Source organism: Apteryx mantelli, chromosome 2 (genome assembly GCF_036417845.1).
Source record: "Apteryx mantelli isolate bAptMan1 chromosome 2, bAptMan1.hap1, whole genome shotgun sequence".
In the NCBI taxonomy this organism is placed as follows: Eukaryota; Metazoa; Chordata; class Aves; order Apterygiformes; family Apterygidae; genus Apteryx; species Apteryx mantelli.
The window spans coordinates 90,391,133-90,410,884 of record NC_089979.1 but is presented as its reverse complement, the minus strand read 5'-3'; the positions used below and the strand labels follow the sequence as shown (position 1 = coordinate 90,410,884).

Genomic DNA, 19,752 nt, shown 5'->3' with positions numbered 1-19,752 from the left:
ATTTGGTGCGGCATGTGGCAGTCTGGTTTATAGGAATGACTTCAGCCTGCACAATCACTGAAAAAGATTTGTATTAATGCATGCAGTATCTGAGGTAAAGTCTTAACAACAACTCAGTAATGTGGGACTGAGCAGTAAAACTGTTTGTTTTTCAATAATCATACCAGTTTTGTCTGTCTTAAAGTATGAATCCTTTCTCTGTATTTGAAAATATGAACAGAACATAAAATTTTCTGTAACTTGCCTGTTACTAAAACGCTGAAAATGAATATTGCCATTCACTGATGTGTCTGTCAGTGATGTTAAAAATACAACCCAATTAAAATGATACTGCAGTTTCCACTAAACAAACAAGCAGATCCCACTGGCATCAGTAAAACTAACTGCTGCAAATGAGTTCAGGTATGTAAAATTTGCAGACCCTGAGCTGATCATTTCAAACAGACAGAGAAGACTGACTATACAAAGAACATATGAGGATATGGGCAATGGCTCTACCTGAAGTAGAGAAGGCAATTAACAACCATACCCTTATCGAAGATGAAACCTGAAAGACCACATCTTTTGAACTTGAGCTTTCTATATGAAAAGTGCTGGAAAAGCTAGTGTCTGCATCAGACCAAGTACTTATCAACATCTACACAACCAATTTCAGCAGCAGCAAACTGGATGTGCAAGGCGACTCAACTCACAATGCAGCCATCGTTCTGTTTCTTAAGCAACAAATGAATGTGACAGAGATCTAACAAAAATCACATGCACCTGCTGCGTATATTCTGGATCTCCCCCCCTACACACACACTGAAAGTGTACAATTCCATGACATGTATACATGGATTACAGATTCTATATGTGAATTATGTATATATAGTATCCACACACATATACATTTAGCATTCAGTTGGACTGCTAGGTTGATCGCATCTTGGCCATTGAATGTCTCAGAAAGAGGAAGCCCAGAACACAGGACTTTCCTCAGTGACAGGACCCTGGGAGACCTCCTGCCTCTCTCCAGCCTACAGTCTTTACACAGCTTGTAGGAGCTTCAGTCCTTGTTTGAGACTACCTCTGCCCTTCCCACAAAGGCAAGGTGGTCACATAAGCCTTATTTAAGAAACAGAATAAAAATAATCTAAAGAGATTGAGGATAATTACTACCAAATTTGTAGCATCACTATACGAGAGCATTTACCATAATAAGCATAATTTTAGAGATAACAGGGACTGAAGAGCTTTGTTTATAATGGAGGCTGGATTCCAGGCTACTGCTTTGGTGAGCCTCATTCTACAGAACATTTGTCTTTTCTTAAGAATACACATAATATATTAGTACTGCAATCTTCTTAAATTTTACTTCAAAGTGGGCAACAAAACCCAGCAACACATATTCTACAGTAGCACTGTAAAACTCTTCTGAGAGCTGTTCCTCAAGTAACTGGCATGGGCTGAAGACAATTTGATCAAGTGCTGAATTGATACTACCTTCCAAATAGAGATGCCACCAACTCTTGAAAATAAACTAAGAACTAACACACAGTAGACACCTTTTGCTACAGTTCAATCTAAAGAGCAGCCTAGTGACAAGCCAAGTACATTTGCCTTAAATGAGATCTCAATAAATAAGTAAATATATAATTAAAAAGGACCAAGATGGGTCTGACCACATACATTCTTCTGTTGCAAGTCAGGGCTTGGAATTTTGTGAGAATGAGAGCCTTGGCTCTTCCAGCAGCTGGAATGAAAGATGGAGAGGAAAGGGAAGAAAATGGAGGAGCCTCACATTTCTAAACATTTACACTTATTGCTACCAGCTAAGCTACAAATCAGGCCCATTCCAGCAAGTCTTCACAATATCTGCATATTCACTGGACTCGAATGGGTAATTCAACACCACTTGAGTTTTACATACTTTAACTACAATGATTTACACATGGTAGTTAACCCCAAGAGCACAATCACTACCTGTTCTTCCAAAGAAGGGATACTCTATCCCTGATGCAGAAGAGCACACCAGGCAGAACCCAATTCACTAACTCAGAGTGGATTACGAAAGGCATTGCTCCTAGGGATGGCAGAAACAGAGAAGCAGTCCATGCTGCCACAAATAGTGGATCTACGCTGGAGGGGTTCTTCCTAGGTGCAAATGTGCCTTGTGTTTATAAGTGCAGTCATGCAGTATGCATACCAGCACGAAGCATTTTATTTCCTGGTGGAACCAAGGTTGAAGCTGTGCCTCAGGGGGCCATCTAAAGCACCTCACTTGCAATACAGAAGCAAAGTTATTCAACCATTCGCTTTCTGCATCAGCTGAATACTGTTAGTAAAGGTAATATGGGATTTTTCCGAAATCTGCTTCACATTGCCTGCTAGGTATAGATGTGCATTGTACGCTGAGAACTGGCCACTGGTGCAAACTGTTACCAGTAAATATGCAAAGTGGACCTACTGTTCTAGTACCATAGTGGGTTGTACCAAATCAATCCCTGGCTCTTCTCCTCTTTGTGCCATGTTAGTTGGCAAGGCAGATACCTCAAAAGGGAGCTCAGTGGGTCTAGGAATACTGAGATTCATTGATAGTTGCTCTGTTTTCAAAGAGAAAGCCACTCCTTTTAGAAATGCTAGTGCCATTTCTTACCCTAAAAATTCTTTTCTCTCGGCTAAAACATACAGGGGCTGTCTTTGTTTTAGAGCAAATGCTAAGTACGGACTGATACAAGAACCAAATTTTGTTTCTGAGTTAGTTGACCAGACTTAATACTTGAGTGTTCAGAGTCTTAGTCTATTTGAAAGGCCCATGCGTTTTTTTGTTATTCTAGCAATGAAGCTTTCATAGTACTCTTTATGTTACCAGGTGACAGCAAGAGATTGTTGAGTATAGTTGGCTATGTATTTCACATAGTTTTCATAGATGTCCAGGGTCCTTCACAGTTCTGCCCTTTGCTGCACTTTTTAAAATGCTTTTGTAACACGAACCTTGAGAACCACATCTTCCAAAAACATTTTTGCAATTTTTCACAGTGCATCCTTCCTACAGGCTTTTAGAGCTGACTTATCCAGTAAGATACTACTCCCCTTTTTAATCCTCTGTTTTTCTACTGAGACACGCTTACCAGAAAAACAACAAAACACGACTACCTTAAAAGCAATCTGGGGATACCAATAATTATTTGTTAAGAAGAATAAAAGCTTCTGACTGATTCAGAGAGGTAAATCCATGCACATAATTAACCAATTTAACTGCTTTTATCATTAACCCTGACTTCCTTTCTACTTTATCTTGTTCTTCATCAGTTCATCTTTCTGCATTTCATTTCAAATTGAACATAAGCTTTCTAGAGCAAGGATGTGCAATTTTATGTAATCATATAATGTGTAGCAAAATGTAACCATTGGGCCTTTTAAATATTACCAATATGCACAGGAACAGTAGCATATATCCATGTTTTTAACCTTTGTTTTACAAAAAAAGCGTGCCAAAAAGGAATACAGCCCAGTAATTCACATAACACTTTTCCCAGCCTCCATTTTAAGTTGCATGTTCTCCTAGGAGTTGCATCATTATCAGTACCACGTGCATATATCGAGAAGTAGTATATAAATCTTCACAACAGTCTACTTTCAATGGGATTCTAAGAAAATTCAGTATTACAAAGCCAACGTTTTACATGGGCTTGGGGAGAATGAGAAAGAATACCCAAAATATTCTCTCTCTCATGTAAAAGAAACAAAGACAGAGATCATACTATTTATACTACATACTCATACTACATACACTCAGCTTTTGCCTCTGAGTTTTCTACACACTCACTAGGTCTTTGAATTCCCAGAAAACTCAAAAATGACATTTATTTTGCCTAATTTCTGGTATTTATTTCAGAAGAGCATTACTATTCTTCTGAAGTTACTACTCACTCTACTTCTAAAAGTTTATTTGCTTTTTTACCACTGAGAAATGAGTTCAAACTTCAGTCTTAACAGAAAAAACGTAAAGCACATTTCTCTATAGGTTTAATTAAAATTTTAAGCTGGATCTATAACATCCAGATTGAAAAGAAACCCCTACTCTACAGAGAACCTGACAGCAGAAAATACTTCTCTTTCTATATTAACATCTTAACACTTTTGAGGGATAGTTATTTTCATAGTTATTACCCAAGTTCATAGTTATTATCCAAGAAACATCATTGTCGTGTTTGAATAGAGAAGCTTTATTTGTCTGAGTGTGGTAAAAACAAACAAACAAACAAAAAAACTGATCTGCTCTATCTGTTGTTGAAGGGCTGAGAGATTCAGATGTGTATTATTAAGCAGAAGTACAAGGAAACTATATGAGCATTTTAGAGGAACAGGCAAGAATGTTTTCTCTGTGTATTTTACATTGCACATATTTTACGAATTTGACAACAGGTCCTTTTTAACATTCTTCCCCCTACATGGACAGTTTCACAAAGAAGAGTAAAATATATTGGTAAGATACAGGTCTTCGGTTGTACTGAAAACAAATGCAGAACCTCAAACTACTTTCCCTGAATTTTCTGTAACTGACTAGTGTTAATCTAATAAAATGTAAAATTAGTGTTTTATCTTCATAATTCTCTCATGAAAACTAAAAAGGCTGTAAGAATTTGCATCTTTAACTATTGTCGATCAAGGCTGATGGTCTTCATTTAGAAGTTCCTTTCCGTCGCTGTATTTACTACATTCAAAGTTATGCTCCAAAATAAATGGAATTTTGTCTTTGAAAAGACTGCCAGATTTAATTTATATTGCTAGTGGACTGCTGTTACCTTCTATTCAGTAAAACTGGGAATGTTATGACCTTACTTAGCTTTCTTAAGAATCTTGTGATGCCAAGGAACTAAATCAATTACACATGCACAGAATTCCATTTTGCAAAGATATTTAAAATGACAGAGAACTGAGCTAATAAATAGTTTATATAAAGTTCTGAAAACATATTTAATATATTCCATTATCCTTCAGGCTATATTAAAATTGACAACACAAGGGTGAAAGGCTATGCTTACTATTTTGAATGTATCAGCTATCACCTACCAGGTTTATCATTCCTCCCTATCACTCAATTAGCTATATAGAGGCAATATAAATAATACCCTGAAATAAATTTCAGGGTGATGCATAGATTGTTTTCCTGATTTTTTTTCCTCCATAAAAACTCTTCTGAAGAAAGAAAGCTCTGCTACTTCTTGCTTTAACTCTTTTTTCCTTTTAGCAATGGAATTGCAGACTTTTCCTCGTAACATATTCCAGAAGCTCCATTCAGATACTGATGATTCCTTTCCACGCTTAGTCTTAATTAAAACACTAAAACTGACTGAAACTAAAGTCATGATTAACATGACTTAAATTCAAACTCTAAGCCAAATTCTGGTCCTATTTTAAAATAGAACAGGAAAGGAAAATACCACTTCAGTAACAGACTGATCTTTGTGTCACGAAGCCTGTAATGGGACAAGAATATGGCTTCTTCATTCACATCTCAAATTATTCTGAGAAGCTGTTAGCTTTATTATTATGAGGTGAACCCGGCCAAGTAATAAGCCTATTGGGACTGAGAAACTATTAGGCTCAGTTTCACTGTACCCATGTGTACAACTGATACAATTACAGGCACAGAGGGGGCAATAAGCAGACCGCTCAGTGAAAGTATTTCCACCTAGCTGACTTGAAAACTGAATCAACATGCACCAATAGCTGGAAAGGAAAACGTAAAGAGCTGTTCAGTGTGCCTTTTGAAAAGGCAGATCTTGCAGCCATCTCGCTGATGTATTCTGTCGTACGCATACATTCAGCAACAGCACAAAACCTGACAAAGTAGCCAAACATTTAAGCAGTGCCTACTCTCCTCTTCAAAACTTTCCTCCTTCTGGGTGACACCTTTAGTCCACACATTTTAAAGTAATTAAAAGACTGGTGTCATCACCATTCTGCCTTGTCTCCAAGAAACATGCAGCCGCTATGGAGAAATGGGGGAGCACGTGGTGACGGCATGAAGAACACATACTTGCCATCTGTAATGCAACAAAGTTTCATGTAGGAATTCTGCTGATAAAAAGGCAACTCCCTTCTTCCTATATAAAATAACTGAACTGCTATTAAGTTTCTTTTAACAGGCCCAAAAACGGACCCCACATTTTTAGTGTAATAACTTAATCACTTCAGAAGGAAGCTTTTGGGAAGCATTTCTCTGTTTTGTTGAGGGGGTAGATTCTGAGGTGTAAATAGCGCAGAAGTAGAAACGTACCAGATGGTTCCTGGAAAAGTGCCACAGAAAAGCAGCGGCTGACAGAACCTGCTGTCCCTTAGCAGTGGGAGATACAGCCTTTACAGTTTTAGGGTAAAATTTCATTGAAAAAAAATGTAGCTGCTGACAAACAAGCAAACGAACAAACAAAATTCAACAGAGAAGACTATGTATATGACAAAGAAAATTTCATCCTGCAGAGATGATTTCACTTTTTATCTCTCTCTCTCTCTTTATATAAATGTACACGACAGATAAGATTTGACTAAATGGAGGTTTTATGATTTGGCTACTCATGGCAAACTCCATTCTCAGTTAGGATGAATAAAAGCACAGGGAAAAAACAAACAAACAAACAAAAACTTAGACCGACTTTTTCTCTGGAAAAATCTATCCAACATCAAAATATCTAAAGAATCCTCTATGCAACAATTTGTGATCAATCAAAATTTGACAAGAGATTTGACAACTACTCTGACACAGAAACGTTTGAAGTTTCCCTGTTAAAAGCTATAAGAAGAAATAAAAGAACAGAAAAAGTCAAAGGGCATGAAAAAGGTAGCCCCATACAAAGCCTCATATTCAAATGCCAACTTCTTGCAGCGGAAAAAACAAATTTATCATCCATTTGAAAGCCAGTCAGGCACATCAGCTTAAGTATGGCAATATGAACACCTACACAGTTACAGGATCACATTTCAGAACAGAAGCAGCTTTTATTCGTGAATCATTTGATGCGAATTACAACCAAGTAAGACAGTTTAAACATTTTATATCTCCAATTAAAGTAAACTTTAACAGCAAAATATCCATGTGAGAAGGTCCAGATAGCCTCACTAACTCTTGGCAAGCAGAAAATAAACTGTGTTCAAGTTTCAGAGAGATTCAAGTGAAAGTACTGAGCCAGGAAAGGAGATAATAATATTATAACTCAGACATTAAAAAAAACCTAACAACTCCAAAAAAATACAAAAACCTTTAAATTGTTCCAATTACCCCAAATGGATACCTTCTCCCTCCCCCAACTAAAAATAATTGGGAGTGCACAATCAAATTAAATTTTATGAGTAAGGTATAGAGGAGGAAGGAATTTGGCTGTTCCCCTTCTATCCTGGAGGACACAAATGGGACTGTAAGACACAAGAATTCACATGTAACTTTTGTTTTACTGCTTATGCAGCAAAGAGTTTACGGCAAGGAAGGGGGCGACTCCTGGCCACATTCATACTTCCCATACGTACCACATAAACGCGCTTTTGGACTTCCCACCCATATGAAGATCCGTCGCATCTCTTCCTATCAGAGTTGGCGGCCCAGGCGTCCCCTCCAGCCCAGGACTCGCCAAGCCCTGGCAGGCATTGCCCAGGCTTATCCGCTGCGCTTGCCCCGGGGGCCCTCGTGCAACACGACAACAGCAATCAGCCGCAGCAGAGGCCACAGCTCCGGAGGGGGACCGGCTGCCCACCCTGTCGCCACCCCTGGGGTCGCACACACTTCCAGCAGCATTGCGCTACCGTTACCACGGCAGCAGGTCACCAGCCTGCACTATCTCCTCATGCAGTTAGCCCCACGGCAGGTTGCCTCCAGGCAGCTCTCCCATGGGCACCCTGGTTGCAGCCCGCCCCATGGCTCCCTGGCCCAGGGAGAAATATTGTGCTGTAATTGCTGCTCCAGGTTGCCACTGTGGCATCACTTGGCCAGTGGACAAGTCACAGCTTGTGAACTTAAACACAGTTAACGTCTTACACACCCCCTTTCAGACCTTAGGCCAGAGGAATTCCCCGAGGACACCTTCTGTCTTATTTTTTGAGGCATGTTTAAAAAAAAAAGACAAATCCTATTTTTTCATTGTTCTGACTTAAGTGATGGAAGGTCAGTTCTTTATTCAGGCAGAAATTTTGTTTGATTTGTAAAGGTCACACAATACTGTGTACCTCCTCCATCTATAAAATAAGGATAAAGCAACTCCCCCAGTGCAAAACTATTGTGGAAATAACCTTTGTTAACTTTTGGAGGCGTACAGAAGTTCTGAGAAATCAGATAGGTGTTTCTGTAAGGAGATGAGCAGATAAGCAGTATTATGGAATTGCAAGCACTGTGCTACTTTGCAGTGCTTTGAACAAAGTTATTGAGCCTGAATGTTTTAAGGACGATGAAACTGAAGGAAAAAAAACAGCTACAGGCAATTAGTTTCTGAATCTTTCCAAGATTCAGAGGGATTCAAGAAAGGGATCACTCTTCATAGTAGTTAAAAATAAATGAATAAATAAATAAAGAGTTGGAGCAAATGAGACTGCTAGGCACAGCTTCTGTAAGAGTGTGACACAGAAACCTGACATGATCCTGACAAACAGTGAAATAAGGGAGTCTTATTTACTAAGAAACTAATTTAGATCTGTGTTAAGTGCCAGCATTCATTCCTCCCACTTGCACTAACACAAATACACAACCACTTTTCTTTAGCCCCATCAGCTATCAGGGCCCAACTTTCCAACTAGGTTTCTCGATTCAAAACACTCAAATTCAGCCTACCGTAACTACAGAAACCTAGATTTATAGGTAGGTAGAGGAAGAAATACAGCATCAAACAGCAGAAAACCAAAAATCAGCCCTCCTCCTTGAAATGTAATATATGAACCAAATACATCATGTCCTGGTATGGGACAAAAGGATCATCAAGTTTACTCCAAATGATTTAACAAAACAAAACACAAAACCCAAAACTCATCCCACACCACACCACACCAGAGCTCAGGTTAACAACACATACTTTCAAAAAAGTCAAAGATTAAATTCAAATACACTGTTTTTTAAACTTACTTAAATCCTGTCTTTTCTTTGCAGCTTTTGGTCATTTCCTGAAACAGCCTACTTGTTTTATTTTGCGACAGAGTTTGCACAGCCCCTTCTTTTCCCACAACTGTCTTCTTCCTCCATATTTTTACCTTTGGTGTCTTCTGAAAAGCTAGAGAACTCGCTCTGTCCTCCTTTGGGCTAAAAAAAAGTCTTTCCACTTCTTGCCAGGTCTTCAGCTATCCAGTCCCCTCCACTGTCTCTTCATCGTGTTGCATGGTAAGGAGAAATGCAGCCCCCAAAGTATTAGAAGTGGGAGGCAACTTAAACAGCAAATATTCCCTCTTGCTGCAGTGGCTTAAATAACAAGTAAAAAGGACAAATATTTCATAATAAGTCTAGAGTTGCCCTGGCAACAATTGCTGTAGGATTTCCATGGAATCACTGGTGGCTCCTGGTTCCTAGGAAACCACTAGTAATTGGGATGCACCTCTGAACTGCACTTGTCAGATGAACTCCTGGATTGAGGGAGTGGAGAGGGGTGACAAAGGAAGATCTAAGTGAAAGGGAGAGCACCAAAGGAGAGGTGATGCACTAGAGAAGGAAAGGCTTAGGGGTTGGACTTTACATGGGGCTCTAAACTCAGGTGAACTGGCAGAGATTGGCCTATTCTCATCTAACATACTCAATCTACATAGTGCAGTCAGACTCTTCATTTTCAACAGTTATAATATTCTGCCAGAGACTAATAAAAGTTGTTGATTATTCTTTTCTTATTTTTAGCTAACCTCTCACTTATAAAAAAAACAAAACAACACTCTTTCAACAAACTTTTGGTGGTGTTAACTTACAAAAATCCTACGCTCTAATGGAGTATTTTGTGCAACTGCTAAAAATTAGCTGGCTTTTGTTTCTCTACTTATAAAAAGTTCCTGCAACATCACAGAGATCCAGCTTCAGAAGCTAACAACTTCTGCACTGCAATTCATCTTTCCTTTTTTTTTTTTTGCTACAGCTGTCTCAGGGTTGAGGAGGATTTTCAGCTATTTTTTTTTCTAAATGAGAAAATTTCAAACTGTATGTCCTGAGTTTAGCAAGCTTCTTGAAAAATTTTCAAGATTTTTCATCTCCTCTCCCTAATACATTCCTCTCCCTCCCATCGTGCTTCCCAGGGAAGTAAGTAAGAGCAATATTATCCTTTGAACTTCAAAGCACATTACAAATATAACTTACTCTCAACATCCCTGTGAAGAGGAAGAGCATTACTATCAATTTTGCTGACGTGGTGTCCATGAGCTACTACTGAGAAGTTTCTTACGTGGTTTATCTTGCCAAGAGATTGTAACAGCTTACATGAGCCCAGCAAAGCCTGAAAGTATGTTTTTTCTTTTCCCCATGTTTTTAATGTTTGGTTGGAAAGTATACTTACAACATTTTGTGGCTCTTACAGTCTGTCATCACAGAAAGGCACCATGCAGATTCTGCATCTGTCAAAGTTTGCAAATGAACCACAGGATACTGAACAAAATGTGTGGCAAACAGAGGCAGAAACTGCATTAAGACATATATTCACCATTAGAAGCTCAGTTGTACCTTTCAAAAGCCAGAGATGAGCTACAGACAGTATGAGATACGCTGTCCACCTGTTTGTGCCTGGATGAATTATGCCATTAAAACACACAACATATTTAGAAAGAAATAGCGGAAAGGACTTTGTTGCTGTTCGTCAAGTGGCAGACCAGCATTATGTCCAGCAAAATCATTTCTGTCTACAAGGGAGGAGACCTCACTTTCATTTTTTCCATTTATTCAGGTGCGCACTTACCAACACTATGAGGCACTCGCACCGTTACCCCCCGAATGCCCTGCAGCAATGACAAGTACGTAACTGCATTTCACTTCTCCCACTCCACACGACAGAAGGAAATTACCTTCTGATGAAGGCAGAGGATTATAAGGACTAGACCTTTTCAGATCAAAACAGGAGATGAGAAAATATCTCTCAAAATTATATCCTGTATACCGTATAAGTATCCTACAAATAAAACTGCTACCAATAGCCTATTGTCCTCTCCTGATGGTTTAGGACTGTAAGCACCTCAGGTTGGATTCATTATTCAAACTCAGTGGACCAGCAATGTCCGTGTTACTGTAATATAATGAAACTGCACTGTTCTGTGATTATGGTATGGTAGGTTTGTTAATGATAGGATCAGATTTCTTTAAAGACAGAATGGCATCGAAATGGAGTGGCCTACTGCACTGTCAGTAAAAGGGTACTATTTATAGAAGAGAGAAAGTGGGTACTACTGCTTCAGGAGCTAAAAGCACAGACACTTTATTCCTGTAGAGTACACTTCAAGTCTTCTTCAAGCACTTCCCAAAGAGAAGAGATTGCTAAACAGCATGGGACAAATTCCACAGAGGAAAAAATGGCAAATACAGGTGATGCTTTGGTGCACGCTGAATCACATTTGCTGCACTGTGAAATGAGCTCATAATATGCCTAAAGTTTCCCCAGTCATTTACAAACCACCTGGATGTTAGCAGTGGAAAGACAGACACTGTTCCCACATACAGGAATGGGTTCAGAAAGAAAGTTTCCCAAGTTCTGGGTATTGCTCCTCCATTTTGCCTAAAATTTATAGTTACCTGGATCAGTTAGCTCTTTCTTTATTTTGCCATGCCCAAGCTGGAACTAAATATTCCTAATGAAAGTCTTCTCCAACTAAGGTTTCCAGCTAAATACATCTCCTCAAATCCCTAATCTGTAGGATAGGCTATGAGCCCTACCTCACCTATTTTAAAGCAGCAGGCTTCATCCTTAGCTGCCTAAGGCAGGAAAGGGGAACAGATTCCTGCTTACTTTATCATACCTTCTACCTTTCTCAAAGCTGTTCTGTGCACTAAATACCTTCTATGTAGAATAGATTTGTATATGGAATTTCAATTTGCTCTGGACCTGCTATTCTTGAACTGTGTATATTTTTGTGCTGTTTAGGCTCTCACTTTGATTTTAATGTTTACTATGGGGTCAATTTTTCATACTCAGAGCAGTATATATCAAAGCCTGTGAGCCTGTGACATTTTTATGCAGGGAAAACAAACCAGATACTGCCTTGTTGAATGAAAGATACTTAAGCACAGAGTCACAGAATGATCACTCTAAAGAAGCATTTGCTCCTTTCTGCCAATTTAAGGGGCTTGGTCCATGGAAAATTGCTGCAAAAAATTCTTAGAAGTGATCTTGCAGAGAGGGTGTTAGTAGGACCTAGGAAATGGAATCATTTATTCCTGGAGATAAGCCTACATTGTATTTGTGTCTGTCATCAATCAATTGATGTTAGGTGAATTAAAAAAATCAACACCAAACACGTACATGCACAGCTCCAACAGAAATAGATTTCCTTTTTTCTTCCTTTTCTTTTTCTTTTTTTTTTTGAGAATCATTTTCCTTTCTACTTCACCCCTAATTTCAGATCAGAATAAGACAGGCCTTTGAGAACTATTGAGTGAAAAAACCTGCCTACTATAGTGTCATATAAAGGTGGGGAGGTACATCTGCAACACCCGTTCTGTCACATTGAGACCATGAACAAGAACTGTAATCTTCTGCCTCTTAGGTTAGTTAGGAGTTAGGCTCACTCTCTCTCTCCCCCACACTGTTTTAACTTCATATAAATAATTCAGTATCAGAGACTGACTTTACAGTTCAGTGGTAAAGTATTTAGTCTAGGATGTGGGAGACACATATTCAGATCCTTGCTCTACCAAAAGCAAAGTCCCTTCAGGAAGGACAGAGACCCAGCACTGCAGTTAGTAAGCCTGTTAGATTCTGAAAACTGAAGTTTGCATCTCTAGACTGAGCAAGGCAGTGCTGGACAGGCCAACTACGGTGATTCTGGGGTCACAGCAAGACCTTTTCCCTCCTCTCCCCAGAAATGCCTTTCTGAAGGTGACAACCCTTCCTTCAGAAGCCAGAAGATACCTTCTCATAAAGACTTCCAACCTCCCCCACACACGTTTACACTGCTATTTTCTTATCTCACTAACACTGTTTTATTGTTTGGCTGCTATTCAGATGTACAATACAGTAGCGCTATTAACACTTTGACAATTCTTGGAACAAAGCAAGATTAAATATATGGTAAAGACTCCTGCAGAAACATTCACCTTTTAACAGGCCATGTTTCAAACTGTGTGCGTGAATCTCATAGGAACTTCTACTGGAACACAGAAATTAACAAGAATTTATTTTATTTATCTCCCTTTCCCTATAGAAAAGAAAGATTTCTAGTTTGCATTTTGAAAATTCAGCATATTTTTTACAAAATATAATGCAAAATGAGTTTTGAAATTTACAGTCCATATGCAATGATCCAACATATTGCCTTTTTCTCAATGGAAAAAAATGCTAATTTAAAGGTTTAGAAGGTAGATAGCCAGAGCCTTCCTTCTCATTCTCTGCTTAGTAAGAAATTAACCCCAGCAGAGGTAATGAAATAAAATGAGGACTCTGAAAGCAAAGGACAGAGCAGAAATGTCTCTGGGTATTCAGACTGAACCATGCAGTATCTGGAACACTGCAACTGCGTTGACTTGCACCCTGACAGTTATAAAAGGAAGAACCACTACAACATAGCTGGATTTAAAATTTTTCTTTTCTTGTGTAGTTGCAACACAACTCCACTGTTGGTGGGTTTTGTTTTTTTTTTTAAGGAAGAAAAAAGAAGTCTTTCACATCATTATTGCATTCTGTTCTATAAAAAAAGTACACCATTTACATCTGCAGTCACTGAATTTCCCTACTTCTTCTGAATAAATAGTTACAAGGTTCTAAAGCATATATCTTGAAAAAGAAAACCCCATAAAGGAAAATTGTAAATATAGATCAATATAATTCATTATAACATTAAAGGGACATTTGAACTCTGAACTTCATTTTGATAGCTTTAACTGAGTGTTTTTCACATAATTCTTGCTGGTTACTTAGCTTCTTGTCAGCTTCTTTGCATGAAAAACGTGTGTGCATAAAACCATTTAAGAACACAATACTGAAGAAATGTCACAAAACAATGAAAGAAACATGCCAACCCAACCCATCAAACCAGACAGGCAGAATATAAACAAGCAAAACCACTGCTACTGTGAAACTTTATTAATATGTATTTAGCTGAAAGATGTAAAGAATGATATATTTTTCACTTCTTATGCGACAGCATCATTCATCAGTGATGGTTCACGCACATGGTTTCTTAGCAGTACAAAACCTCAATAATTAAAGGATCTATACACATTTTTCAGTTTTGTATTTTGGAGTAGAAACTGGCAGGCACACAGACTGATAACTGGATACTGACATTTCCATTTCTAGGGCTCCTCAGTTGCCCTAAATTCTAGGAATGGGCAAACTTCAAATAATCTGTTAGCACTATGGGACAAATTAATCTTTCTTAAATGAAAGTAGGACAGAAAATGTCAAATGAACATATATTTCTAGCACTTTAAAAGAAAATACCCAGTGAAAACAATCTTTACGGTACCTTTCTCTGTTATATTATAAAAGGGTAAAAGTACTGTAAGCCGTTACACTTCACGAACCAGTGCCAGCACAAGTTATTGACCATCATCCTCTCACATCTTCTGCCTTCATCCTCCCTGTCGTTTTCCAGCATTTTATGCTAGCTTCTGAATCCTGTGAATTTCTGCATTCACAGTCCAATAGGAACCAAAAGCAAGATAACAATTAGAAAATAAATACTATATCCTTTGGCCCACTGTCTATGCCACATTTTCATTTATGTCATGAAACAGTTTATAACACAACCCTACTGAATACTTATTTTCCTCTTTGACATGACCAACACATATAAACATGCCCAAATCCTCCAATCTGTATATTATCTTTGATATTCAACTTCTCCATTTTCCATATGCAGAACTTGTTTTATTACTGATAGGGGATGAGAAAAAGGGTTTGCTTCCTTTTTAAATAACACAAAACAGACTCTTATACACTATAAATATATACAGTTTTTACTATCTTTGTTATATCAGTTCATACCAGCTAACATTCTATCTGTAAAGATTAAAAATTATTCATTACCACAAACTTGATAATAAATACTGCTACTTTTCAAAAATAGAATTTGTCCTATACTTTATATTACTGAATATTAAACTATTTTATGAGTTGGGTGATGGAGAAGAGATGTTGAGCTAAAATTTCTTTTGCCAAATGTCAGCTCAGAACACACATGCAAAACTGCAGTATTAGTAATCCAAACTACACAGTGAAAAAAAGGGAAAAAATTATCAATTACAGGAGTGCCTGCCAATAGCTTCTCTTGGTCTTCAGATAGAAATTTCACCCGAACTGAAGATTCTCTAAAAAAAATGATAAATTTCAGAAACTCTAATTGTTTATTAGGATATGTATGTTCTCTTCTGGTATTTTTCATCCTGAGTTGACTGGCAGGTACCATACACTAATCCAAAGCCATTAGTAGAGCTATTAGTACATATTGCAACATGCTGCTGTTTCCCAGTTGGCTCTGCCAGTGAACCTGCTCCCATGGATTTCTGACTGGCCAGGTAGGCTTGGTGCCTGACAATCACGCCTGTGATTCTCATCCATCCTTCATACAGGTCCCTTTTCTTTCTTTTTTTTTTCCTAAAAGCAGTAATTGCTCTGTAAAGAAGCTCAAGACTTATCAATTGCCAAAATCCATCTGCTGACCAATATGTTTATTTGTTCTTGCTGTCTAAGGCATAAATAATAAGTTGCATACTATTCATCAATGGGATAACACAGCTATTGAAAGTTTTTCTTATATTTGGGCCATGTTTGCCTTTTCCTAATTAAAGCCATTACTTCTAATTATACCTCCATATGCTACCCTAAATAATTTCCCTCCTTCTTTATTGTTTCTTCAAGCATCTGTAAAGTCTTCTGTCCCTCCTTCCCCCCATTTGTCATTCACCCAAGGTTTTGTAGTCTCTCCATAAAAATCAACATGTTGAAAGTCTCCTGACTGCTTTTATTGCTTTTCCCTTATCTCCTTCCAATTTTTCAGCATCCCTCCAATACCTGAATGATCAGCAAGTGCTATATGCCAGAGACAGTTTCACAAGCATTCTGCCTAGCTGGAAGACCATCAGTAGTGCCCCTAACATCTCTTCATAAGAATTATTCCCCACCACCAAGTGAGAACAGTAACATTAAGTAATTAGGCAGAACAGTCCATGGATAGATAAATGAAAATGAAGTAGGCAGAAATATATTATAGTGGAATATGAACCTCTATTACAAAAATATTTTGTTAAAAATCCCAGCTCAATCATGTTATTTATGACTAATAATAATCATAACAAAAAAGTGATTTAATGATTCTCTGTAAAGGGTTTATCGACTTCAATTTATATTTGGATCTGTGCTCTCTCCTGTTTTACCTACAGAAATCAATACTCACAAACTCTGCTGCACAAATGATACCACATGGAGAGAAAGAAAAGAACCAAAACCCAGTAAAATAAAAAATTTGTTAGAAGAAATAATCTTAAATTTTACAAGCACATATCCTATACAGTCACTGACAAACAGGTTCAAAATGATAGCAAATCAACTAAACAGAGATGACCCCTCCCAAAAAAAGATATGTCCAACATATTTTGGACATTTCATGGACATTATGATTAAAATGCTTTTCCTAAGTACGTTTCTTATATAGTCATTTTTCCTCTGGTTTAGTTCAGTCCTAATACAACTTTCCTGAGGTTTGAAAACAATATAATTACAGAGCAAAGCCCCTTTTCTCCAAGAACATTTATATTCTGCAACACAAATATAACAACATACCAAGATTTCAGAAAAAGACTGTTTCCCTCTGGTTAGCAATGTTTGTTTTCGGGCAGGAAGAAGAAAGGGAGGAACTGAGTTTATATTCTCTCAAATTTCTGGAGGAATATCAAGAGTTAAGGAAAAAAAAAAAAAAGTTGCAGAGGGAAGTTTTCCCAATAAGTAAAACTCTGATGGCTGAAGTGGCTGTGAGCAGTGCTGCCTCTGATGTGTTGTAAAAGTTAACTGCTCTTGGGCTTTTGTATTAAGAGAGAGATTTTCAATAATGCAAACATGTACAGAGATCAGGTTGTGAATACAGGGAGGAAAGGAGTCTTTTCATTCTGTTGCTTAAACACCTCCAGAATTTTTGTTGGGGGCAAGTTTTTGGGTTTGCCTATCATTAAATTTCATATAGCAAAAAAGAAAAAAACCCACAACACCATCTGCCATAGAAAACCCTGTATAAATTAACATTTACAATGGGTTTAAACTTAAGTTACCAAAAAACCTGCTGAAATTTTCTCCAGCCAAAAATTGAACAAAACCACCAAATACACCAAGGACTACACTTAGCATTTCCGCTACAGTTATCACAGAAGCCAAATCATATGCTGGAAAACTCTCCTTCGAAACTGTCTGTATACTTGGTTATAAAGTTTTGTCCTTACACCTTCCCTAGGTGTACTGCAAACCAGAATATTCACGTCTGAGGACATTTTAAGCTGTGTTATATATTTTAAATGCATGTATATTAAAAAAGTTGTAGTACATACATTCTGCTACCATGTACTAGCATGAGAAGCCTGCACAGAACATAAGATGAAGCATAAACCTGATTGCATTGTTTCCACATTGCTCTTAGTCTAATTGTGTAATACCAGAATATCCTTTTGTGCAGCACTAGATATTAACTGTAGACAAATCATCAACTGTAAGAACTTCTGCCTGAGCAGTAACTTGAAAATTCAATCCACACTGGTTAAAAGGTTAAAATAGTCATACCACTGCTCTCATTTTCCAAGAAAATTATTTTTCGTAAGATTTTGAGGGGCAGCATGACTGAAAGCATGTTAAACATACATACTCAAGATCACACCTATCATTTCATTTCACAGAAGAGCTCATGAGAACCTTCCAAGGTAAAGCATTAGAACACAATGGTTATGCAAACAAAATCTTATACCTAAAATCTTTTTGGTGATAAACAATAGAGGAAATGTACAAGGTAAACTGCAATTATAAACCTTTGTATGAGCAAGAAATAGTAGACAATTAAGGTTTCACCCACCTGGGATCTTTCTGAATGCTATCAATGGAAGGTGACCTAGCCAAGGTCCCTTCAGGTGGGATGGCTGGCCCAGATTTGCTGTATGGTGATTCAACAGAAGGACAGTACTGCAGCTGTCGGTAGGGGTCTGCGTAATTGGAGGCCGGGCCTGCCGCATAGCTGGCCCTCTGGAAGGTCGCAGTTGCGTTCTGTGTGCCGTGTTGACTGCCTGTGCGCTGTAAGGGTACGGAGTCGACACCAGGGGAAGATGGGGCTACGACAGGAAAGTAGGGACAAAGTAAAAAATTGAGGACCTGTTCACAGAAATGGTTAACCAGGTCTAGGCAGAGGAAAAAAAACACACACATATAAAACAGGGGTTCAAAAAGAATGAGAAAAAAAACAAACAAAGAACAACATTGTCATTTTCAAAACCACTGAAGTAAGTAACTGTCAAGTGAATTTCTAAATGACATGCCTCCTCTGGGCTAGAAGACCTTTACAACAGTTAAACAGACCGTGTAGCAGTGCTTTTCACTTGGAGTTTTAATTGTGTTACCCTGAAATAAAAGAAATGCAGAAACACATGGCACTAGTCAAATTCTGATTTACAACCACCACCAAGTGAGACTTGTGCAGTCCTTACACAGGTGGAAGAAGTCAGCACCACCCGCAGAAGGAGTGCGTAACCAGGCCCAGAGTCCAAACTGAGACTGCCGGCTCTATGGCAGAAGAAAGAGACAGCCAGCCACAGTCACCCCAAATTTATAGTCCTGGTATCTCTAACAGAAAAACAGACACCTGCTACTGAAACAGTTGCTGGGTATGCTTTGTTAACCATTTTTCTTCATATTTCGCCATAAATAAAACTTACTGGACTGCTCCTGCTAACTGATTCTGAAAAAGAACGTGAATACGAGGCGATCACACAGATGTCTTAATCCATGCCAGCAACACTTGGGTACTACAGTTCTCAAGATTATGGTATTAACAGTTTTGAGCAGCTTAACTATTAGATTAAAACTGACTTAACACTTTTGCAACTCCAAAATCTTATTAATCTGCTGTGTAGCCCATTACCCTTCTATTACACCACAGCATATCAGAGTCTAGTCTGCTTTATGATTTTTATTAAATATGCAATAATATTTAAGTCCAGATAACGGCAATTGGATTCTCACTATAACGGCTAGAGGACCAACATCTACATCATCTTCGGCCTGGAAATAAATATAAGTTACATGCTGCCTCTGCTCAGAGGGAAGTTCTGACCACTTTAAATGGCAAATGAATTCATCGGGGATCCCACTTCCTCCACCCGAGACAACAGGAACTCCTTCATAAACAGGAGTGGGTCTATGTTCAGGATTATTATTAGCTGGCTCAAATTCATACACAAAACTGCAGGCAAAACTGCACACTCAAGCAACAGCTTACTGTAATAAGTTTCCCAATCCTTTCTCATTAACATACACATTTACCTTCCAGGAAAGTAATTATTTTTAATATATTATAGGTGCATGAAAGGGATTTTAAGCATTTTATATTGAAGTGTCAGAAAATGAAATACAGTCAGCTTAAAATAGA

The 19,752-nt window shown here is 38.1% G+C and overlaps 1 protein-coding gene across 1 annotated transcript in view; it reads right to left on the bottom strand.

Moving 5' to 3' along the window:
• CTNND2 (catenin delta 2) overlaps positions 1 to 19,752 on the bottom strand; it is a 723,110-nt gene that overhangs the window by 247,316 nt on the left and 456,042 nt on the right. Inside the window, exon 9 of the mRNA XM_067291004.1 lies at positions 18,187 to 18,439. Within this exon, the coding sequence (XP_067147105.1) occupies positions 18,187 to 18,439 (253 nt within the window). The remainder of the gene's footprint in view (positions 1 to 18,186; positions 18,440 to 19,752) is intronic.